The 25,583-nt window shown below is 43.5% G+C and overlaps 1 protein-coding gene across 2 annotated transcripts in view; it reads right to left on the bottom strand.

The window, feature by feature from the left end:
- Nucleotides 1-25,583, bottom strand: part of SLC25A12 (solute carrier family 25 member 12) — a 198,025-nt gene that overhangs the window by 2,488 nt on the left and 169,954 nt on the right. For both annotated transcript variants that reach the window (XM_030209775.1, XM_030209776.1), the window contains exons 14-16: nt 10,939-11,079; nt 9,366-9,504; nt 613-771 (exon numbers count right to left, since the gene is read on the bottom strand). In XM_030209775.1, the coding sequence (XP_030065635.1) occupies nt 613-771; nt 9,366-9,504; nt 10,939-11,079 (439 nt within the window). The remainder of the gene's footprint in view (nt 1-612; nt 772-9,365; nt 9,505-10,938; nt 11,080-25,583) is intronic.

Genomic DNA, 25,583 nt, shown 5'->3' with positions numbered 1-25,583 from the left:
TGGATCTCACCTTTTACTGCAGTGTTTTTGCTGGTTTGTCTGTTAACACGGGATCACAGACATACACATATTTAGGGCTAGATTCTATATATCACGTTTAAAAAAATTGGCGCTGAAAAAATAAACACCTAGGTGCATTCTCTAAAGTATGCCTAAACTTAGGCATACTTTATAGAACACTCCTAAATTTCTGTGCGGTTTACAGAATACGCCGAGCGTCCATCTGTGTGAGTAAATGTAGTCGCAGACAGTTATGTCAAGTAAAACTTGGTGTAAATGCAGACGCCTAAATACTGGGTGTATCCTATAACACGCATAAATTTTAGAAATGACCACAACCCATCCATTCCACACCCCCTTTTCAACTATGTGACTTTGAATTTACCCGCATCACATTACAGAATATGCTTAGACAGTTGCACACGTTCTAATTAATGTCAATTAGCATCAATAATTTCTTGGTAATTGGCAATTATCAGTCCCAATTGGCTTGTTAACTAATTAGGTTGCGCGCGCCAATCCAGAATATGTCTGGATTTGAGCGCGCAACTTAAGTCGCACTATAGAGAATCCGGGAGTTAATGCCTGAAATTAAACACGATGCTTTCCTACCTCCTGCTCCTTTCCAAAAGGCTCTAGGCCCTTCCTCTCTGAGTATCTTTTGGAAGCAATCAATAACCCCGCTGTACGTTGTCTGGCCAGCGCGAGCTGCCACTTGCAGTCTTGTCTTGATGACATCAGCAGGGGTCACCAAGGAAGCAGCAGGCACACCTGGCAGAGGAAATCACCATTTAATGTAGTCAACGTGTGTTTGTATGTGAGATAAAATAGAACAATCTTTCAAGTCTTACACAACCCCTTGCAATCTAAAAATAAATTAAGTTAAAAACAAACAAAATATACCTATACCTGTCACGTCGATTTTAATAATCAGTTTTGCAAACCTCAGGGCTTTAAAACATGGTAGAAATATAGACGAACAGCTTTAAAAAAATCCTGTTCAATAAAGAAATATAAAAATTGCTAAATGCTTCAGACTGATAAACACAAGAAAATTTTCAAGTGGCATCTGAAGTTCAACAGATGAGGAGATGAGCAGAACATACAGCTCGGTCCATCTGGAAGGTGCCACTTGTTTTAAAAGCATTGTTCTTCATACGGACAGATGTCAATATCGAGTTTACATAAAGTATTGGAGTCCCTTAGCCCACCCCCCCCCCTGTGCCTATGAGATACTTGAAAAGACATGGAGCAAAGACTTGGGCTATGAGCTGAAAGGAATACATTTTGCAAAATTGATAAAAGATATACAAAGACAAGTGGCGAAGCTGCAGGAGAGTCAATACAGGGTAATTCTCAGGGGGTACATATCACAATCACAAGCAGTAAGGGCAGGATGGATATCTGATGCTCAATGTCCTAAGTGTCATAGAGATAATAACACTTTTTTGCATGCATTTTGGCGATGTGATCGAATAAAACACTTTTGGAAAATGTTACAGAAATATCTTGAACAACTATTGGGACATAGACTGCTTCCCTCCTGGAGGGGAGTGCTTTTGAATAAAAGGAATGCTTATGGGATCTCAGACAAAAATCAGGAGTTATTCTTGTGTAAGGCCCATGTAGTGGGGAAAAAAAATGTATACTCAGACATTGGCTGCAGGCTGAGCCACCCTCCTTTTGGTACTGGAGAAATAGGTTCCATGAGCTAATGCTCTGGGAGGCCAGGGAGGCTTACGGTAACCCAAATAAAGATCTTTGTTAATATATGGTCTAATTATTTACAAAATATCTTCCACAAGGCTAGAAGTGCAGTGCTTAACAAATTGGATACGTCCTAAATAGTGAGACATCCAGCAGACTTTGGACCGGTTAAGACCTGTAATAGATATTGCTAGTATAATTACCATGAAATAAGTAGATAAAGGTAAAGGAGTAAAATAAATGGGAGGTTGGGGGGAGGGGGGAAGGGGGAGGAAAGGATGTAAAATAATGTTGATGATGTTAGACTAGATGCATATGTACAATTATGACATGACTGAATGTTTACAAAATGTTTGACTTTATTGGTTTTGTTTGACGTGGTACATCATCAATAAAAACCGTTGAAATATAAAAAAGCATTGTTCTTTCTTCCACAGATCATGGGCATCCATTCTAACTTAAAAAGAGGTAGTTCCTTCTGTTTAAATAACACAAAAATCAATCCCTTCTTCCTGAATCAGCAGTCTGTAAAGTATGAGGCCGGACTCCCTGCTAACTTTGATTGCCTGGCAAAAAGTTAAGAGAATGACGGATCGGTGCCGAGCTCGAGGCTATGCAGTATACATTAAAAACAAACAAACAAATGAAACGAGTGAATTATACTCCTGGGGCAATCCTGAATAATGCCAATTTTGAACAGAATTCCTCTGTTGTGCAATCTACTTTTCTCTGCACAGGATTCTTGATAAGCCGGGGTGTGTGAGCACAGAAATATACACAGCAGGCTCTGTGAGCTGACAGGGAAGAGGAGGTGGTTCAGCTGTGTCTACTTGAAGAGCTAAGCATTGCGATCCCACAGGAGGGAAAAGAGCCAGTGAATCTTCATCCTGTGTTGCGCAGCTGTCTCTCAGAGCTGTGTGATACCTAAACAACTATGGCACTCTCATGAGACTGTGAACAGTGCAAGATTTTGGACAACTTGTGGCTCATAGCTCTGTAGAGAAAACTGTGCCACGAAGGAAGGCAGCAATGTGCAATAAGAGGAGGGGGACAGGACTGATGAAATCTGGAGAAGGCTGACAACTTGAAGTGAGTGAGGTTGTGTTTCTTTTTTTTTTTTTTTTTTTTTTTTTTGTGTATTAGTTATTCGTGTGTATATTGGTGTTTCTTGCTGATTTGTTTTTATTATTGTAAGCCGCTTGGATGTTTTATTTATTTATTTATATTTTCCTCACACCTTTTTCAGTAGTAGCTCAAGGTGAGTTACATTCAGGTACTCTATTTCTCTGTCCCAGGAGGGCTCACAACCTATGTTTGTACCTGAGGCAATGGAGGGTTAAGTGACTTGCCCAAGATCACAAGGAGCAGCAGTGGGATTTGAACTGGCCACTTCTGGATTGCAAGACCGGTGCTCCAACCAGGCCACTCCTCCACTCCTGTTGTTTGGTAAAGTGGAGTATCAAGTTTAATAAATTATTTAAAAAAAACCCTATAACTCACTGGTGCAGGGTTGAAGTGAGAGGGATTAGGAGTGTGTTACAGAGCAGTGGCATAGCCAAGGGTGGGCCTGGGGTGGACCCAGGCCCACCCTCTTTGGGCTCAGGCCCACCCAGTAGCAGCACACCTATGATGTGGCTGGCTTGGATACCCAAGCCCCACCAGCCAAAAACTCCCAACAACTATCCTTCCTGCATACCCTGTAAATAGATCTTCGCCTGCAGCAAGCAGCGAATGATACATGCTGTGGGGCCAACATGAGTAGTATGTATTAGTTGCTACTTGCTGCCAGTGAAAATCTGCTATTTAAAAGGTATGCGGGGGAGGGGATGTTTGAGAGACCATAAGGTATGCAGGTGAGAGAGAGAGAGAGAGAGAGAGAGACTGACTTGTGGGACAAGGCGGAGTTCTTCTGCCCAGCCATCTTGGGCCCAGGCCCACCCAAAAAAATGGGTGTCTGGCTACGCCCCTGTTACAGAGAAAATGTGTTGGGGTGGGAGGGAACATTTATGATGTGTATCGGAGAGGGGGATGAGCTGAGAAGGAGGAGCACACAGACAGCAGCTGGACTTTACCACTGGACATATGACTTTTTCAACCATTCGTGCTTCAGTACATATCATGCCCCTTTTTCTGTTGAAAGCCTTCTCCTGATTTCACCAGTCTGTTCCCCTGTCCCCCTCCTCTTATTGCACACCGCTGTCTTCCTTCATGGCACAGCTCTCTACAGAGGCATGAGTCACGAGTTGTCCAAAATCTTGCACTGTTCACAGTCTCATGAGAGTGCCATAAGTGTTTAGGTTTCACACGGCTCTGAGAGAGAGCTGTGCAACGCAGGATGAGGATGGCACTGGCTCTTCTCCACTCCTGTGGGATGGCAGTGCTTAGCTTTTCAAGTAGACAGAGCTGAACCACCTCCTCCCTGTCAGCTCACAGAGCCTGCTGTTTATATTTCTGTGCTCACACACCACCAATGCCAGCACCCTGCACATATTCAGTTTTTCTGCACGCTCAGATAGTGCACAAGAACTGAACACGTGTGGGGTGCTGGGATCAGTGGTTCAGGTAGGCTGCTGCTGACTACCAAGCTTGGCCGAGGAGAGTTCTGGGGGCCTTGGGGATATCTTCGGCTGGCAGGCTTGGGGATCCCTACTGGCTAAAGTATTTAAATTTCCAGTTGAGCTGGGGGAGGGCACAGGGGATAGAGTTGGGTGGGCGGCAGAGAGGAAATGCATTGTGCCCCCCCCCCCCATTTTACCCAATGACCTACTCAAAATTTGCAGTCTGGCTGTTCTACTGCTATACTTACACACCCAGATACACAAAAGTAATTCTTAGAGGTCAACACAGTACAAATTATTCTTCAGCTGGCTCAAACCGCAGAGAAATGCACAATGAACCTCCCCCTCCCTCGGGCCTGGCCTCAGAGCCTTACCGACACTCTGAGGGCAAATCTGTAACTGAGTGACTCCTGTTAGGTGACCCAGTGGTGCTCAGTTAGCACCTATTCAACAAACAGCAGAAGTGCACCAAAATGCTAGAGTAAAGCTGCCATCAACGCTCCTAATATTTCCATGCCAGCAGTTAAACCAGCTACAGAGCTGGCATAATTGCTGTTGGTGTGAATGCCGTAAGTTACACACGTAACAAGAGCCCCACCCATACCCCCTTGCAGCTACTCACCACAGCACTTATAGGCACCCTTACAGAATAGCTAATTTGCTCAGCATTTACAGGTGCCAAGTTATAGAATTACGCTTTACAAGTCCAAGAGGGCAGCAGAACTATGATGGATCACCACTAATGTCACAGGGACACATAGAGGGGCATAATTGAACGAAAACGTCTATCTCCATGGGCGTTTATCTCCGAGAACGGGTCCGTGAAGGGGCGAACCGAACCGTATTTTCAAAAAAAATAGACGTCCATGTTTTATTCGACAATTTGTGAGCTGGGCGTTTTTGTTTTTCAGTGATAATGGAAAATGAAAGCGCCCAGCTCAAAAACGAATAAATCCAAGGCATTTGTTCGTGGGAGGGGCCAGGATTCGTAGTGCACTGGTCCCCCTCACATGCCAGGACACCAACCGGGCACCCTAGGGGGCACTTTTACAAAAACAAAAAAAAAGGTAAAAGAGCTCCCAGGTGCATAGCACCCAGGGCCGGTCTTAAGGCGAGGCGACCGAGGCGGCCGCATTGGGCCTCGCGCTCAGGGGGGCCCCGCGCAGCGCGCCTCAGGTCGCCCTGCCTCGACCGCCCGAGCACCACTCTCCCTCCCTCCCAAGTTCAACAACGCGCGACGGCGATGTGGTGGGGGCGGTCCGCCCCAGATGTCAGCGGGTTGGGGGGGGGTGCTCCGAGTCCGCTCCCGGCGCTGCTCGTCCTGTCCTGCCTTTAAAAACCCAATTTGAAGCGCTGGAGTAACAGGCAGGAGCCCTCGCGTCTGCCCTTCTACTAAAAATCTCTTCGACGACGTCATTGGGCCTTCCCACATTGAGTCCCGCCCTCCTCTGAGGTAACTTCCAATTACCGCGAGGGCGGGCGGGACTCATTGTGGGAAGGCCCAATGACGTCGTCAAAGAGATTTTTAGTAGCAGGGCAGACGGGAGGCGCTCCTGCCTGTTACTCCAGCGCTTCAAATTGGGTTTTTTTTTTAAAGGCAGTGAGGGTGGTGGGCCTGGGCGGCAGGAGAATGGAGCTGGTAGGTGGGGAGGGACTCAGATGGGAGAAGGGTGTGGGGCTCTCAGGTGGGAGAAGGGTGGGGTGGGGAGGGGGTTCTCAAATGGGAAGGAGACTGAGGTGGGAGGGGTTCATGGATGGGAGAAGCAGAAGGGGGTGGGGAGGGGGTTCTTGGATAGTTGAAGGGGACAGGTGGGGAGGGGACTGGGGTTTTTGGATGGGAGAGACTGGGGAGGGGGTTCTCGGATGGGAGAAGGGGACGGATGGGGAGAGGACTGGGGTTCTTGAATGGGAGAAGGGGACTGAGGTGGGGAGGGGGTTCAAGGATGGGAGAAGGGGATGGGGTTCTTGGATGCTTGAAGGGGACGGGTGGGGAGGGGACTGGGGTTCTTGGATGGGAGAAGGGGACTGGGTCTGAGAAGGGGCAATATGGGAAAATGGGGGCCATGCCTGTGGCTGGTGGGAAAATGGGGTATGCGTGGGTCAGGTGGGAGAATGGTTCTGAAAAGGGGGGCCCTAATACAAGGCATGTGGATGAAGGGGGCTGGAACTGGGGGCTGAAAAGGAGGTTAGGTGGGATAAGAGGCTGGAGACTGAAAAGGGGCAGGGGCTGAAACGGGGGACTGGGGGCTGAAAAGGGGACAGGGAGAAGTGGCTGGGGGGGCTGAAGCTCGGGACTGGTGGGAGAAAAGGGCTGGGGCTGAAATGGGGGACTGGTGGGATAGTGGGGCTGGAACTGGGGGCTGAAAAAAAGGGGCGGAGAGAGGTGCAGATCCTGGATGGGGGAGCAAGAGGGAGGGCAAACCCTGGATGGATGGGAGAGGGAGGGCAAATGGTGGATTGAAGGAGCAGAGAGAAAGGGCAGACAGTGGATGGAAGGGATAGAAAGGGCAGACAGTGAATGGATGGGGGAGAGAGAGAGGGCAGACAGGGGCAGATGGTGGATGGAAGGGGCAGAGATAGAGGGCAGATGTGGATGGAAGGGGCAGGAAGAGAGGGGCAGACATTGGATGGAGCGGACAGCAGAGAGGACAGACACTGGATGGCAGAGAGAGACCGAAGACAGATGCTGGATGGAAGGAAGACAGTGAAAAGATGAGGAAAGCAGAAACCAGAGACAACAAACTGTAAATAAAATATATATTTAAATTTTTTTGCTTTAGGATAAAGTAGTATTGTAGATATGTTTATAATAGAACATGCAAACAAGGTAATCTTTTTATTGGACTAATTTTAATACATTTTGGCTAACTTTCGGAGAACAAAACCCCCTTCCTCAGGTCAGGATAGGATACTGTAACAGTACTATACTGTATTGACCTGAGGAAGGATGTTTTGGCCTCTGAAAGTTAAATATATTAGTTCAATAAAATGGTATTTTATTTTCTATATTTGTTTTATTTCTATTTGTTAATTTGTAAAGTGGTGATTGGTATTTGTTAGTTTTTTTCAAATTTACATCTGCTGTCTTTATATTTTGCACAGTACTAGGGGACATTTTCTGTTTCTGTGGTGTTGCATTGTATGCAGAGTCTGGCATCTTGGGGTTTCATTTTATTTTTTGTCTAAATAGAAAGTTTATGATTACTTATTCTATAGTGGATTAGGGTGTATCTGTGTTTGTGAAAAAGACATGGCTTTCAGTTGGCACTGACTGCAGGATCGACAAGCCCTGGAGCTGGGGGCCTTGGAGCTCGGAGGGAGGGGTGGCGGGCCCTGGAGCTAGGGTGGGGGCGGAGTTAGGGTGGGGGCGGGGCTAGGGTGGGGCCCCATCAAATTGGTCTGCATAGGGCCCCGCACTTGCTAAGACCGGCCCTGATAGCACCCTTCCCTTGTGTGTTGAGCCCCCCAAATCCCCCTCAAAACCCACTGCCCACAAGTCTACACCATTACTATAGCCCTAAGGGGTGAAGGGGGGCACCTACATGTGGGTACAGTGGGTTTGGGGGGGTTGGACGACTAATCATTAAGCAGCACAATTGTAACAGGTAGGGGGGGATGGGCCTGGGTCCACCTGCCTGAAGTCCACTGCACCCCCTAACAACTGCTCCAGGGACCTGCATACTGCTGCCAGGGAGGTGGGTATGACATTTGAGGGTGAAAATAAAAAGTTGTGAAACATCATTTTTTGTGGTGGGAGGGGGTTAGTGACCACTGGGGGAGTCAGGGGAGGTCATCCCCGATTCCCTCTGGTGGTAATCTGGTCATTTAGGGCACTTTTTGGGGCCTTATTCATGAAAAAACAGGGTCCAGGAAAAGCGCCCTAAATTCTAGCTACAAACGCATACTTTTTTTCTATTATCGGCGAAAGGCGCCCATCTTTCCTCGGCTGATAACCAGTTCCACCTTCGCCATGCCTCCGACACGCCCCCGTCAACTTTGTACGCTTCCGCGATGGAGTGCAGTTGAAAACGTCCAAAATCGGCTTCAATTTATACCGATTTATTCGTTTTTGTGAGATAAACGTCTATCTCTCGATTTGGGTCGAAATCTAGGCATTTTTCTCTTTCAATTATAAGGTGGATAGTCTACCCAAAGTAACAAGTATCATGGCAGAAAACCAGACAAATAAAGAAAAACTATTTTCCTTCCATTCTTCACCAAAGCAAGTTTATCAACTAGCTCAGTGCCAAATCATGTGGAGGACCCAAGAATGAATCTTGGATTAGGTGTTCTGCTGCCCAGCTTGACAGGATGCTGAGGTGGCAGCGTTCGTATCCCCCTGGCAGGGAAGGGGTGGGATTATTTCAGCTACTCAGCAGCAACACCTTGTGGCCAGATCTAGGGTTTATATTAATGGTGGCTCATGGCCCCTGCTTGAGGGCTGTAATAGCTTGGCTTTGTTAGGAGGAAGATCTACAAATATGGGAGAAAAACCCCACAGCATTACAGATCGAAAGGTGGTGCAGACTGAGCTGGAACCCAAAGGAACACACAGAACCTGTCAGGCCCCAAACAAATCAATCCAAGTGTTCAGTTTCAACATGTGCAAATGTTTACCCAGGTTGCGATCCCAAATGTGGATTCTGCGCCACGTTTAGAATCCCAGCCCACAGTCTGAAAACAGCTCTGCTCTAATCCATTCTGTGGTATTTGCTTTTCAGTCTCTAAGACTGAAGGAATCATCACCTGCCACAGGACTCAACACCACTGCCCTCTAATTTCTTCTTTCAGCTTGTCATCGAGGGGCTGCGGCAGCGCCTACATCCTGGGGCCAACTCCCAGAAGCCTCTCACTAGGGTGGACAGATCTAACCTACTTCTATTCTGCTCAGTTGCATTAAGCTGTTTATATCCACATTATGCAAATGTAATTAACACTCATTAAAATGACACTAACTCAGGCACAGAATACAAAGTGCTCAAGTGTAAACCAAGTCAGGCATGAGTGACACTGGGTTTTAAAAATGGGTCTCATGAATATAATTTCCATATTTTCTACATTAGGCTTCTTGCCATGCTCCTATATATAGTGGATTTTTACCTGCAACAGCACCAGCTGTGAGAAGTTGAAATGCTCCCACATGACCATTTTCATCAGAAAGCAAATGTTTGCAGTGAGCATAGACGGGGAAATAGATTGCTGAGAAGGGTATGTCTCTGAGGAAGCACGCTTTGGCACCCTGTTACATAAAACAGGAACAAAAGCACAAAACGAGTTACATCAGTAGGGCTAGAATTAAGAATGGCCAAAGAGCCCGAGGCCCCAGTTTACAATCTGACAGGAGGTCATAAGCAGAGGCATAGCTAGGTGGGGAGTGGCCGCTCCCCCAAACGGACTTTGAATAAAATGGCGCCTATGTGGATCAGCCCTTCATATTCACACCGACGCCTATTTTAAAAAAAAGGTCTGCTCCCCCTGGCATTAAACTCTGGTTACACTTCTGAGGCAAGCTGCCGGGTAAACAGATTCAACTCCTGCTACTTTGTAAGCAGCAAAACAAGTCGAAACCCGCATCTTTATGGATCTTAAAGACAACATGCAGCTGTCATGCTGATTATTACATTTCCATCAAAATTACTACTACAATGTTTTATTTTGTTCAGCTTCACACAATGGCTTTGTAGAAAAGCCTACGATCAAAACTGGACTATGGAAAGAAAGTGGCTTTGAAAAAAGTTATTTCACAGGACACTGTAGACTGAAATCAACAATTTATCACATATGCAAAAGCAAGTCCCTTTGACACAACTTGCTAAATTCACAAGTGCCCCAGGTGCAAAACAGATTGTGAACCCACTAGGGACAAAGAAAGTGCCTGTATGTAATATATAAACTGATTTGGGTGTATCACAGAAAGACTGTATATATTAGGACAAACAATACAGATAACTTTCCACTGTATTCCCTTAAGACAGGGAAGTCAGAGAACAGAATATTTATCAGGCACACTGCTGTCAATACTAAAACTGCTGAATTTACCTATTACCTCCTTGCAATGACACATGGTACTGGGAAAAATGTTTTCTATTTTCTTGTTTAAGGAGAACTAATAACTTCTGCTCCATTACATCTGATCTGTATTGATGGTAGTAAGTGTACCTGCAGGGAAAAGGTCTACATTGACTGGCATTTTGCTAAGGTAGGGTGCAGTGTGGGATTTTCTTCAGCGGAATTCATTATCGACAAATCCTGTCACTTAATGACTTAAAGATCTAAATCCCACTAAAGTGTGCCACACTTTCACTGATGTCACATTATTAAGACAGAGAGAGGGTCATGCTGCGAAGATAACAATCGGGATAACAAGGGACTGAAATAAATGCTGGACAGTCGAGCGAAAGGGAACAGCTGAAGAAACTTCATGAAACCAGTCCCAAAGCATTCTCCTATAGAAGACAGCAGTGAAGCACCTCTGTGCTCGTCCACAGAGGACCCAGGATGTCTCTCACTGCCACTAAAATACAACGCAAACTTCAAGGGGTCTCTGCTGTGAACAATATCAATGATGAAGTACAGTGATGATGTCCAGCAGATTATGGGCACAAGGCAAATAACAAAATGTGAAGCATCATAAATAAATACTGTGCTGTGTCTGGAGACAGAACTTACTTACCTTGTAAAGACCAAAGAAGCCCAAGTCCCTCAAGACGGAGAGTGCACGGACTTTGGGTCCGGTGGTGATCTCTCCTGCCACCTGCAGTCGGATCTTTACAATCTCCAGAGGATTAGTGAAGATAACCTGGGAGCCTCCAGCCTGTAAAGCAAATATAATGAGAAATAACTGTGATTCCACCTGATAGGAAATCATTGGGCTCATTTTCAAAAGAGAAAAACGTCCAAAAAGTGGCATAAATCTGAATTTGGACATTTTTCTCACAAAAACGTCCAAATCAGCATTTTCGAAACCTATTTTTAGACGTTTTTCTCTGAAGTCCACCAGAAGTGCGTCCAAATCTCAAGGGGGAGTGCCAGGGGCGTGTTCAGGGCGTTCCTAAGACTTAGATGTTTTTCAGCCATAATGGAAGAAAACAAAACCTTCCAGGCCTAATACTTAGACATTTTGAGCTAGACCTGTTCTTATTACAAATAAGGCACAAAAAGGTGCTCTAAATAACCAGATGACCACTGGAGGGAATCAGGAATGACCTCCCCTTATTCTCCTAGTGGTCAATAACCCCCTCCCACCCCCCAAAAAATGTGATGAAAAATATTACTTACCAACCTCTATGCCAGCCTCAGATGTTATACTCAGGTCCATTAGAACAGCATGCAGGTCCCTGGAGTAGTCTAGTGTTGGGTGCAGTGCACTGCAGACAGGTGGACCCAGGCTCCTACCGCCCCCTACCAGTTACACTTGTGAAGGAAACTGTGAGCCCTCCAAATCTCACCACAAACTCACTGTACTCACATATAAGTGCCCCTTCACCTGTAAGGACTATGGTAGTGATGTACAGTTGAGGGTAGTGGGTTTTGGGGGGCCCAGCACACAAGGTAAGGGAGCAATGGTGAGATGTGTACCTGGGAGCATTTTATGAAGTCCACTGCAGTGCCCCCTAGGGTGCCCTATTGCTGTCCTGGGATGTCAGGGGGACCAGTCTACTAAAAATGCTGGCTCCTCCTACATCCCAATGGCTTGATTTTGTGCGTTTTGCACTTGGACTTTTCTTTTCCCCGAAAATGGACCAATAAACAAAACGTCCATATCCCAAGACGTTGTTCGGAACAGTATTTTCGAAAACAAAAGATAGACGTTTTTCTTTTTTGAAAATGACCTTCTTTCCTATTCAGATTGTGGACGTTTTTTGCAAAACGTCCAAAGACAGATTTGGACATCATATCTAAAATGCCCCTCCATAAGTAAAATAACAAAATGAAAATCCTAATCATTGTGACCTCCTGGGGAAGACGCTGTAAAAGGAGAATGGAAAAATTTGGTAGATTATACTGGTTGTCTTTTGTTGGAAGATACTGATCTCTGTTACCAGAGGAACAAAACACTACCACAGTGTCAAGGAGAACAACTTCAATTCCATGTGTCCTCTCCATTTGTGGAGACTTTCACAGCTTCTAAAACTTCTGGAACATTTTGTAGGCAAAAGGGGCAATAGATCCCAGCACTGTACACAAATTTTTACAAGAACACTGAGAAATAATAATGGACCAAGTACTACAAGTCTGATTAAGATTGGGAGTGTGTATGTGTGTGTGGCGGGGGGGGGGGGGGGGGGGGGGGGGGGGGGAACGGGACACCAGAGTACCTAGACTACGGGTGGGCAACCATGGTTCTCAAAAGCTCAACCCAGTTGAGTTTTCAAGATTTCCAGAATCAATATGCATGAGATATATTTGCATACAATGGAAGCAGTACATGCAAATCAATCTCATGCATATTCACTGTGTAAATCTTGAAAACCTGACCAGGTTGTGGCCCTTGAGGACTGGGATTGCCCACCCCTGACCTAGAGTAATCCCTGATATAAGAGAAAGAATTTCTAGTCAAACGACCAACAAAAAGATCTAGGCTTCATTGTAGACAACACACTAAAATCTTCTGTCCAGTGGGTTGCGGTGGCCAAAGAAGCAAACAGGATGCTAGGAATTGCTAGGAAAGGGATGGTATATAAGACCAAGACTATTATAATGCCTCTGTATCGCTCCATGGTGCGACCTCACCTTGAATATTGTGTTAAATTCTGGTCGCCAAATCTCAAAAAAGATATAGCGGAATTAAAAAAACTTTCAAAGAAATGTGACCAAAATGATAAAGGAGATAGAACTCCTCTCATACAAGAAAAGGCTAAAGAGGTTAGGGCTCTTCAGCTTGGAAAAGAGATGGCTGAAGGGAGATATGATTGAGCTCTACAAATCCTGAGACATGTAGAATGGGTAAAATTGAAATGATTTTTTACTATTTCAAAAAGTACAAAGACAAGGGGACACTCAATGAAGTTACACGGAAATATTTTTAAAACAAACACTCAACGAATAGTTAAGCTCTGTAACTCGTTGTCAGAGGATGTGGTAACAGTGGTTAACGTATGTGGGTTTTAAAAAGGTTTGGACAAGTTCCTGGAGGAAAAGTCTACAGTCTGTTATTCAGACAGACATGGGGGAAGCCACTGCTTACTCTGGGATTGGTAGCATTGAATGATGCTACTAACTGGGTTTCTGCCAGGTACATGTGATCTGGATTGACCACTGTTGGAAACAGAATACTGGGCTAGATTGACCATTGATCTGAGTCAGTATGGCTATTCTTATGTTCTTATGTTTTTAACTGCCATAATTTTACAGTGAAAAACAAACAAAACAAATTACCACGTTTTACTGTAATGTTCTAGAGTTTTGTACTCTAAAACTAAATGCCAATTAGAACCTCTCTATAAGTCACATAGGGCCTCTTTTACCAAACTGTGCTAGTGATTCCCGCGCGGCAATGTCGACGAAGCCCACTCAAAGTGAATGGGTTTTGTCAGCATTGGTGCACTGGGAACTGTTAGAGCGGTTTAGTAAAAAAAAAAGCCCATAGAAGGCTCGAGGCAGCCAAAACTCTTCTGCTATGAAAGCCACAGCCAGAAAACAGGGCAACTATGCAGATAGTGTTACAATCTGAGGGGGTAAAAGAACAGATACTTTAAAACATTTTGTGGTCCTTTTACTAAGCCATGGTAACAAAATGGCCTTAGTGCGTCCTTGTATGGGTCAATCCTGCGCACTAAGGCCATTTTTACTGCAGCCGTAAAAACCCAGATTTTCTATTTATTTCATTTAAGTAGGCAGTAAGGGCTCCCACATTATCTATGCACTAACTGGTTGGTGCAGACACACACCCCTGAAAAATAAAACAAAAAAAAAATTAGCGTGCGGTTAGCACGTGTACATCCCAAAACTAACATTATTTTATTGCTGTCTTATGTCCAAACTACTGCCTACCACAGCTTAGTAAAAGGATTCCCTTATTAATAACACTTGGACCTGCATCCTGGTCTGAACACTGAGCTTAGCTTTTGGGGTTCTGTTTCAGGTCCACACCTAATAGAATCTGCAGGTAAAACTCTCTTCCTTTCTCCTTTGCCAGAGCACTATCTGCTGGATTCTATATATTGTGCCTAGCATTCCGTGTATTCCACAGGGGCGTAGCCAGACATCGGAGGGAGGGGGGTCCAGAGCCCGAGGTGAGGGGGCACATAGCCCTCCCCGGCGCCGCCGACCCCCCCACCAACTTTGATGACTCTTGCCGACGTCCCCCTTGACCCCCCTCCCACCGCCAACCCTCCCCCACTGCCGCCATGGGCTACCTTTGCTGGTGGGGGACCCCAATCCCTGCCAGCCGAGGTCCTCTTCTTCCTGCAAAGGCTTCGTTCTGTTTCTGACGTTCTGCACGACGACAGACTCACAGAAACAGAACGAAGCCTTGCAAGATGGCTTCGCTCTGTACGTGCAGGACGTCAGAAACAGAACGAAGCCTTCGCGGGAGGAAGAGGACCTTGAATTGCGGGGATTGGGGTCCCCCACCAGCAAAGGTAGCCCATGGCGATGGCGGGGGAGGATTGGTGGCGGGAGGGGGGTCGAGAGGGTCATCAGCGGGGGGGGGGGGGGGGGGGGGCGGGTCCAGGGCCAAATCTACGGGGGCCCAGGCCCCTGTGGCACCACATAGCTACGCCACTGGTATTCCATAACAATGTGCGTAACTTAATTGGCTTAAAAAGCCAATCAGTGTTAACAGCACTTAACAAGCAATAATGAGCACTAATTGGTACTACGCACATAACTTGCTAAGTGTATGCTGTAACTCACTGCGCCTAAATTCTAATGCACACATCCAAAAAGGGGCGTGGTTATGGGCAGGGAAGTGGGCGCTCCCAAATATACATGCGTTGTTACTACAATATAGCCTAGTCTGCGTAAATCTACGCACAGAGATTTATGCCATGTTTTCATTGGTGTTAAGTGGATGTGTGTAGTTTTAAGCACTGGGATATCAACTAAGCGTATTCTACATACCATGCCTAAATCTTATAGAATACGCTTAGGCGAAAATGATTTCCATACAGATTTTCCAAGCGTCATATATAGACCTGTGCATTGCAGATTTTGAGAGTTATCATTCTGTATCCCTAATTTTAAGAAACCTGCAGTGCTCTCCTAAACACCACTAATTGCTGCAATTATAATACAAAGTGGTACAGAGACTATAAATTTCAAATTCACTGTGACAGCTTAGCTCAGGCAGGGTGCAAATATATGTGAACGTAGAATGCTTGTATTTTCCAAGGTACACAGTGTACCAGTGTGCCATTTCAGTTTACTACCAATGCAAAGTCATAATATGCTCAATTTCTGTCCCCACTGCCCATTCTGACAATTTTATATAAAAATTGTAGACTGAAAATATTTTTTAAATATAATTTTTTTTTACCTGTGCTAAACAAAAAAAGATAAAAAAAATTGGACAGCAGAGAATTGCAGAAACAAAGTGCAGTATCCACTATGAATTTTAGGTGTAAGTTCCAGTATGCAAACATAGCCAACAGGGTTCCAGTGGTTGCATCAAACAACCCTCGTGTATTTATACACTTCCCATCAGCATGTTTGCAGAGTACTTCAGAATACCCTGGTGTACACTGCCAAGAAGGCATCAAAGACTCTACACTAAAAAAATTAAGGAGTCCTTTTTTTTTTTTTAATTAAAATATTGAAACCCCACCACCACCATTTTTGAATATGAGCAGTTGAGGGAGCAACACAACCTTTTTTTCATATACTACCATATATTTATTTGAGGAAGAGGACAAAAAACCATCGGCCACTCTCAGATACCTATGCTCTGTCCACAGTGTATCTATGTAAAACTGCTTTCCAGAGCCATTCATTCAGCACAAATAAAGTGTGGAATTGATTATGGTGCGTCTCATTTTTTCCTAATTTTGTTGCCTCTTCCATTTCCCCTTTACAAACAAGAACTACCTTAAACTAAGAGGGAGGAGACGACCCCTGACCTCCATCCTCAGGGACTGCTCCTCACTGCTAATATAAAGTCCTCCTTTGTCTGGCACACAAATGAAGGGCCAAGGAGATAAGCCAGAAGTTCACCATGTTACTTACATGGCTTCTAATTCCTGACTGGACAGCAAGACATTCACAGCAGGAAGTGTACACCTCAGCTATTGCTCTGGACCCAGACCTCTATTTTCTTTTTACTATTTCTGACAAAATACACCTAAAACCATCTGCTTAATTTTCCTGCTTAATTAAGCACTTCGATCAGGGCTCAGTGCTGAAAAAACAGAATCTTGAAGCATACACAAAAATCTACATAAAGAAAAACATATGGTAAAATCTTTTGAAAGGAATTTTCAAAAGCCATTTATCCTATATTACCCAGGATTTGCCCACGTAATCTGGCTGTTTGAAAGTTTCCCTGTCTTTACCTGTCTAAACGGGGATCAACACCCCAGCGTTTGGTTAAATGTTCTGGACCAGGGTCGGCCCAGTGCTGGTGTCAATGTGGTGCAATAGGAGATATGTTTCATGTCTGGTGGGCCTGTAAAACATGCACAGAATTTCTGGGCAAGGATTTTAAAATTTCTATGCGAGGTGACTGGGGTGAATTATCCAATAAACGGGGATCAACAGTGTGCACTTATAGCCAGTTAAAAAGCAGGCAGTCCAGTGAATGTTAGGTTAGGGAGAGAAACTACACGCACAGGCTACATTTTTTTCAAACCTATGTGCATTATTTTCCAAGAGATAAAAGCACACAGAAAAAGTAGATCAGTTTTCAAATGGAAAGTATGGCAATACTGTGCCACTAAAAACCTGATGCAAAATGTTAGTTAAAGTCAGCCTTTCATAAGTTATGCTCAGTGAGCAGGTTGAGACTGCTGCTTCCTGCAGATGATTTTGAAATGATTGTTCAGGGTTTACATTTAGATTGGAGGAGTGGCATAGTGGTTAGCGCACCGGCCTTGAAATCCAGACGTGACCGGTTCAAATCCCAACTGCTGCTACTTGTGATCTTGGGCAAGTCACTTATCTCCTCTATTACCTCAGGTACAAACTTAGATTGTGAGCCCTCCTGAGACAGAGAAATATCCAGTGTACCTGAATCTAACTCACCTTGAGCTACTACTGAAAAAGGTGTGCGCAAAATCCAAAAACATAATTTAGAGAGGAAGTTATCAATGTGGGCTACTGTTGAAACAGGTTATTTTCAAGCACTCATACTGAAGGTGTGCGTGAGATCTATATTGTGGGATACATGGAGGAATATATTATAGACAAGGTTGAAAATCATCAGATGTGTTGAATTTGTCTGTATAAGCCTCCTCATCATTGGTGTGACCCCTGACGCAGGTGCGGTAGCACCGAAACACGGCCCGTGTCGGGTCTCTCTTCAATCAAAATTCATTATTAAAAGGATTTTTTTTTAATACAAGAACTGTGTCCCTTTTGTTTTTAAAGGCCCTTTGTGCTGTTTTTTTTTTTTTGCTTGAACTTTGTTTGTACTTAACTCCCTCTCTTTGTTACACTATAGAAACAGGATATTTTACCATAAATCATGTTATTTTAGCACAGGGTCCCATTTTATGCAATGAGACCCTGTGCTACAATAGCACAACTTGTGGGAAAACAACCTGTCTTAACATGTTGGTAGCTTCCTCCTTATTTTGGGCTCCTAGCTTCCAGCTCAAAATGCTGCCGTTTGGAGTCACTCAGGGGTCCTTTTATTTATTTATTTATGTTAATTTATATACCGTGTCTTATTGCAGCTGCAAAACAGAACAGTTTACATATGTATAAAAACAATTAGTGTATACAAATAAACAAACATAGGAATTCCATTCCTTTACTAAGCTGTGGTAAAAGGGGGCCTGTGCTAGCATCAGTGCGTGTTTTTGACATGCACTGAGGACCCCTTTTACCGCAGCGGGTAAAAGGCTGCCTTTTTTTCCTCGACTCATTCTATGTAAATTATTGAAACAGAATTTCATTGCTTTGTATAAAACTCCCCTTCCCCCACAGCATCCATTTTGAGCTTTAGTTGTGAAGCAAATTCTTTCATGGTCACAGAACGTCCTGATTTTGGGGCTCCTTTAGTAAAGCTTAGCACACGCTAAATGCTACGATACATTTGAGGGGCATTTTTGATATGATGTCCAAGTTCAACTGTAGACAGTTTACTTAAAATGTCTAAAATTCTCATCCTGAACACAGAAATGTTTGAACTGGAAAATCATCTATTTTTTTGTTTCGAAAGTCGCTATTTTCCAGACTTTTTTTGTACTCGGTACGTATTTCTTTAGATACTATTTAAAAAAAAAGTCCTAGAGAAAGACTCACAAAAAGAAGCCATAGGGATGGCTGTGTTGCACCATTACCAGTAAACTGGTCTCAAAGACATCCCAGCAGAGCAGAGGAGCAGCCTAGTGGTCAGTGCAGTGGACTTCACATAAAGCGACACAGGTACAAATACCATTTTAACACCCTTAATTTTATACTGTGATCCCTCCGGGAACACCTAAAAAACTACTGTACCTAACTGTACACCACTGCAAAAGCCCTCAGGTCTGCAGGTGTATCCTATCTAAAGGTACAGTTGGTGTTTAGTGGGTTTTGGAAGGCTCACAATTTCCACCACAAGTGTACTGGTTAGAGTGGGATATGAACCTGGGTCTCTACAGTCCACTGCACTAGCCTACTCCTAGGACCAGCTTGCTATTCACATAGGAATGGCCATCACAGAGCCTGGTATGTACCATCTCTGTCACACCTTTGGTGGGGGGTGGAAGGAGGTCAGGGACCACTGGGGGATAAAGGAGGGGATTCATGCCTTAATATCTCCAGTGATCAGCTTCTCAGTTAGGGCAACTTTTCGGCCATTTCAGGCGAAAGCACTTACCGACATCCATCGTGGTAGCGGTAAGGGCTCCCGTTCTAACTTGGTGGTAACCGGGCAGTGCATGGCGCTGCCCGATTACCGCCGGGTAAGCACCAGCCCCACAAAAAACGAAAATTTTTGTAGTGCAGAAAATGGTGCACGCTGGGGGTGGGAATTAAGTAAAAGGGCCCCTCGGAACATATTATGCCAGTGTTGGCCTCCTTTCACCCCTGGAAGAATACAGCCCCCACTATTTGACCTCTCTCAACAAAGTGAAGGCCTAGTTCTTTGAAAACATGTTTGGCCATGCTTGAATTAGGTCTTCATGAAATTTTTAGGGCTCATCTCTGCTTTTGTTTCTGTAAGTTATTTTATTTTAAACGTGTTATTTTTGCATGCCATTTCTCCCCCTGAAAGGAGGTAACAGGTACGTGACAAGCAAAATAACATGTTTTCAGTTTTAAAGTTCTAAGCTGTTTTCTAGTTCATCAAGAATAAGCCAAAGGGATTCGTGGGCTAGCAACTTTTTTAAACTAAAGTAATTAAACGTACTGGTACACTTTGCATCAATATGCCCAGTTTTTAAAGCTGCACTCTTTGTGCACAAACTCTTTATTATAGGGGAAAAACTCACATAACTTTGCACTTCCAAAGTAATTTCATAAAAATGTGAAAATCCATTTGAAAAACTGGATCCAGTGTGGACAAAACCTGTTTGCATAGAAAGCTGGCAAACAATGGCTTAATCTGCAAAAGCACTGAAAGGAATCTAATTTTTAATCTTTAAGAAAAATTGTATATAAAATGGTAACTCTTTTCTTGGCACTTATTAAATATTGTAATAGACATGTAACAAGCATGTATCAATTTGTTGACAAATTAGAGCCTAAGTAAAAGGTAATCATACATAGCAGAAATATCAATAATATGGACGTCTGTTTAACCTTGTCACAGAAATGGAAACACATCTCTAACATCAGCAAGTAAATAAACCAGAAGTGACAGAAAGGGTCCCAAGAGAAAGCGTGCAGTTTGAGTTTCGGCAGAATGCACCCCATGACATGCACAGGGCTAGAGAGGATACAGCTATGACCCCTGTCCTGTCACATCAGACCTTTTGCCCTCGCTAATCCCACCTCCAATGTCTGGAAAAAACAGGACCCCTTACATAGTCTCAAATACTTTGCAATTGGTTTGAAGATTTAGTATGAGCTTTGAAAACACATTAGTCTAACCTTTATTAGGAAACTCCATTAGCAAATGCTTTGCACTGTACTCATTATTTTGTGGCAAAAATTTAACTGCAACTTTATCTTCTTCGCTAAATGCCATTTTTGCTAAAACAGATCTTAATAGTCACTTTTAATAGCCCATTTAATCCTAAATCCATCCCTCTTCCAACCTCTCACTATACACTCTTCCTTACTAAACATCACACTATTCCCAATACACACCCTCCTTCCACTCCCTACCTTTACCATCCTCCTCCCTTGTTCAACCAACTTACCCACATCCAATTGACCACCTCTTTATTCATTATACTACAGCTATATCCATTCTATGTTACTTGTAAACCTGAAATACTATGTAAGCCGCACTGAACCTGCTAATAAGCGGGAAAGCGCGGGGTATAAGCGTTACAAATAATAATTTCCTGAATTATATAATTTTGAAAACTGGGATCATCCAGTTTTTACAGTATCTAATACTAAAGAACTGTTTAGCTAGACAGATAAACATCTATCTATACACACATATAATTTTCTGAAAATTATGCACAGAGAGATTAAGGAATACAAATGTCACATGGGCCACTTGGGTTACCAATACTGTGGACTTACAGCACTCTACACCATGAGATGTGATCCTGCTATTATACTAGAGCCTTCTATCCGGCTAACTCCCTCATTTCTAAGGTTCAAAGCGGGTTTACATAACATACATTACATAACAGATTTAAACATTACCCCCTCACATAGAATTGTCACTATCAAAGATTCTAAACATTTTTCAAACAATCTTGTCTTAATTGCCTTCTTAAAAATGTCATAAGATGGACTATAACGGATATGTATAGGCACCGAGGGGCAGATGCACCAAAGTGCCGGTAAAGAACCGATCTCTATTTCCACTTCGGTAAAAATCACCTAGTTGGAAATAACGAGGGATGCGCAGAACAGCCAATTGCTAAGTGTGGCTACTTTGCAAATGTTACAACATCTTTTATACATGCATACAAGCTGCGTGTAGCTTTTTTTGTTGTTGTAGTTTTCAAACTTTTTTTTTGAATTGCCGCCAGACCCTCGGCAGCAGTACAGGCAGGGAGGGATGCAAGGGAGAGCGAGGCAAAGGAGAAAGTGAAGGGCTGATGTGCATGCTTGGTGAGTGAGGGGGGGGGGGCAGGAACTAGAGATGCCACAGCTCTCCTCAGTCATCTGGAAGCTACTATTTCAACGGTAATGGGAAGGAAACAGCAGTAGTGACAGATCCTGACCACCTGTAAATAATTCATCATAAAGGTAGGCGGTTTTTTCTGTGCATCGCTAGGAAACGGCTGTGCATCACGCGGAATGCACATCTGAATAGTAATTAGCTCATTAAAATAACTTTGCATACAATTTTCGTTAGCTGCTACCGTGACAGGAAAAGAGGCCGCAGCACCCTTTTGTGCATGTCCCGCTGAACTTCGTGCTCACTAAACTGGCTAGAACCAGTATAAAAAGCACATTACTGGATCGTTAAGTTTTGTGCATCTGGATGCGAGTTCCAAACCTGCACAATAACAAAAGGATCCTTGATTAATTTGGTTATATTGCACACCTTTAACAGATGGAATACATAAAGAAACATTCAAAGTTAGGTCTTCCAAACTGCCTACCCAACAATCCAATTAACAAAGGGAACTTTTCTGGTACATTTCCAACCAATGTCTTAAAAACCAGACAACATACCTTAAATTTAACACGGAATTCTACAGGTGACCAATGCAAATTCAACAAGAAAGGGGTCACATGGTCAAATCTAGAGTTTAAATAAATTAATCTCGCAGCCATATTCTGCACTAACCTCAAATTCCTCACAGGTTTGGTTGATAAACCAGCATATAATGTGATATAGTAATCCAATGACGACAATATCACAAATTGAACTACTATCCTATAATGTTGCTGAAGAAAGTACGAACGGATAAGTCAAAACTGTCAATTTAAAAAAAAAAAAAAGATTTCTTAACCATTAGATTTACTTGTGCCTCAAAATTCAGAGCAGGATCCAACAACACACCAAATACTCTCAAAGTTGCATACACTATACTTAAAATTATCTAATATGATTATCAGTACTAACAATAATATATTTGGGGGAGCTTTATGGATGCACTCCATGTATAAATGATGTGTGCTGTCAAGTGAAATACTAGCCACCACATGGCAAAAATGTTTTTTCGACTGTTCTGAACTTTAAAGGGTAACAAAGTTTAAAAGCTAAAAGTACACATGGGCGATGCATCCACAGCAGACATACTTTGAAGCTGGGTTAAACAGAAGTGCTCCCAGGAGTGCGCTTAAGTCGTTAAGAAAATTGTGGCCATACCTGGGTGTTTCATAAACATGTATTTCATTGCACTCCCTTCTCCACTACCCACACAATCAGCAGGTGTAAAGTAGGTGGGCACACTTTACATTTAGCTAATTTTCAAAGAATAGCTATCCTGCTAGTTTTGTTTATTAAAAATGTTTATATCCTGCCTATCAACCATAGTCCTAAGTGGGTTAGAAAAACATCCACAATATAAATAAATAAAACAAAATATTACAGATAAACTAAAATATTAAGCATTATGGGCCAGATTCTATGTAAGGCGCCTATAAAATCTGCGCTATAAACAGCTCCACCTAAGCGTATTAGTGGTGCCTAGATTTAGGTGCGGTATAAAGAATACACTTAGGACCCCTTTTACCAAGCTACTACTACTACTACTACTACTATTTAGCATTTCTATAGCGCTACAAGGCATACACAGCGCTGCACAAACATAGAAGAAAGACAGTCCCTGCTCAAAGAGCTTACAATCTAATAGCTGCGGCAAAAGGAGGCTGGTGTCAGTGTCAGTGTGTGTTTTACATGCCCGCCGAGACCCCCCTTTTACCGCAGCTGGTAAAAGGGAAGTCTTACCTTCCTGCAGGAAATGGCCACATGGCCATTTTGGGGGGGGGGGGGGGGGCTCCTGCATTAACCCGGTGGTAACCAGGCAGCGTGCAGCACTGCCCAATTACCACTGGTTACACTCTGCCGCCACAAAAATAAATGCATTTTTGTACAGCAGGAAATGACGGCACGCTAGGGGTGGGAAGTACCGCTGAACTGCTGCGGTAGCCCAGCGGTACTTCCTGTATAGTGAGCGGTAAGCCTGTGTTGGGTTACTGCCGCATAGTAAAAGGAGCCCTTAGCTGATATCCTAGCATCTAAAAGTACGTGCCTCCATTTACACCAATGAAAACGTGGCTTAAATCCCTGCCCATAAATTTATTTATTTGTTGCATTTTTTATCTCACATTTTCCCACCTATTTGTAGGCTCAATGTGGCTTAAATTATGCTGTAATGGCGATCACCATTTCCGGAATGAGAAATACAAAGTGGTATTGCATTAAAGTTCATAAGTGACAGAGTAAATTAAGCAGTCAAGTATAGAGAGTTCGATTTTGTCCAGTTCTGGTATAAGTTTCGTTGTCTGGTATTTAGGATGGATCATTGTGGTATGCCTTTTTGAACAGGTCGTGCTTTGTTTTTATGGCACGCACTAGGCCATATTCTATAACTACGTGAGTAAATTTGTGAACACCCATATCCCCACCCACAGCTATGCCCCTTTTGAACTGCGCGCATTAGAATTTAGGCGCAGTTTGTTACAGAATACGCTTAGCGAGTTGTACACATAAATTTTAATAACTGCCAATTAGTGCTCTTATTGCTTGTTAAGTGCTGTTATCAATGCTAATTAGCTTGTTAAGAAATTTAAGTTATGCACGTTGTTATAGAATATACCTAGATTTTGGCACAGATCTCTAGGTATGCTAGATAGAGTCCGACATTATGGGGGTAATTTTATAAAGTTGTTTTCATGGATATGCGGCTACAAACCTGTGTAAATAGACCCATAAAGTACTGACCAGTGTAAAAGTACAGTGACATGATGGCGAGGGCTTTGCTGGTCAGCATGTACAAGGATGAAGAATGGGCACTTAGATCCTGAGCAGGTGCAAATGTCCACGTCAAGGATGGCATAATTTCTGCCACTTACGCTAATATTTCACCAAGGTACATAGGGGTATGTCTACTGAAGTGCCCTAGTAAATACTAAGGCCATTTCTAGTGCGCCAGAAAATAGGGCAATTTCCAGTATTTCTCTTTCACGTTGTGCACCAATATTGGCATTAGTGTTTGCAACCTGAAAAAAAATTGACGGAGGAGCACATATTGCTTCCTATTTAGGAGGGGCTAAGAACTCCCACATTATGAAGGTGCTAACCAGTTAGTGCACAGTAATTGGAATGCACTAGCTGGATAGCATGTCCACCCCCATTGTCTGTGCCAACACCCCCCTTCCAGAAAATACAAAAGTAAATAAATAGCACACACTAAGTGCATGCAAAGAAGTTACAAACTTTCTGTAAGCATTTTCACACGCACTAAGCATGTATTAGGGCTTAATGCCTTGAGCAGTCATACCCCTTAGATGTTTACATGTCTTTCTAAAATAGCAGTTAAGTAGGCAACTACTTGCCCTCTTACACCGGGCATCCTGTTATAAAAGTATCCTCAATGCTTGGTTAAATAAAGTTTGTACCTGTTTACGAAAACTATTAATATCACTAAGCAATCTAATTTCACTCAGGAGCCAATTCCAAAAGACGGAGCAGTTACAAAGAATATTCAGAAGAGTATACTAATGTCTTTGAAAATCAGCTAGCGAGAAATATACCTACCAGAAGGGCCAGCCTACTTTGCACTTAGAATAGCTTTCCTTTGAAATTAGCTGTAAAGTACATGGTACTACTCAAAACTGCCCTTTCTATGAACAAGTTATATAATCCGTGCAAGTTCAGATGTTAAAAGATAAGGAACCATGCGACAAGCCTTAGTAATAGAATAATCAAATGGAAACGGATGTCAAATAAAGCAGAAAGGAATTCCAACTTTAAGGTAATCATTATGCAACTGCTTAGCAAAGAAGGGTGAGGATGTGTTCTGTTAAACCAGAACATGATTCCTGTGTGCCGAGTATATGGGAGCAATACTAGTAGAATACCATTTCTTGCTTAAAAAAAGGGGGGGGGGGGGGACTACATGTTCACCCATCCATTCTGTCAGTGTGTTC

The sequence above is a fragment of the Microcaecilia unicolor genome, chromosome 7 (assembly GCF_901765095.1).
Source record: "Microcaecilia unicolor chromosome 7, aMicUni1.1, whole genome shotgun sequence".
Taxonomy (NCBI): Eukaryota; Metazoa; Chordata; class Amphibia; order Gymnophiona; family Siphonopidae; genus Microcaecilia; species Microcaecilia unicolor.
The sequence above is the reverse complement of the archived record's forward strand: the minus strand, read 5'-3'. Positions and strand labels throughout refer to the sequence as shown.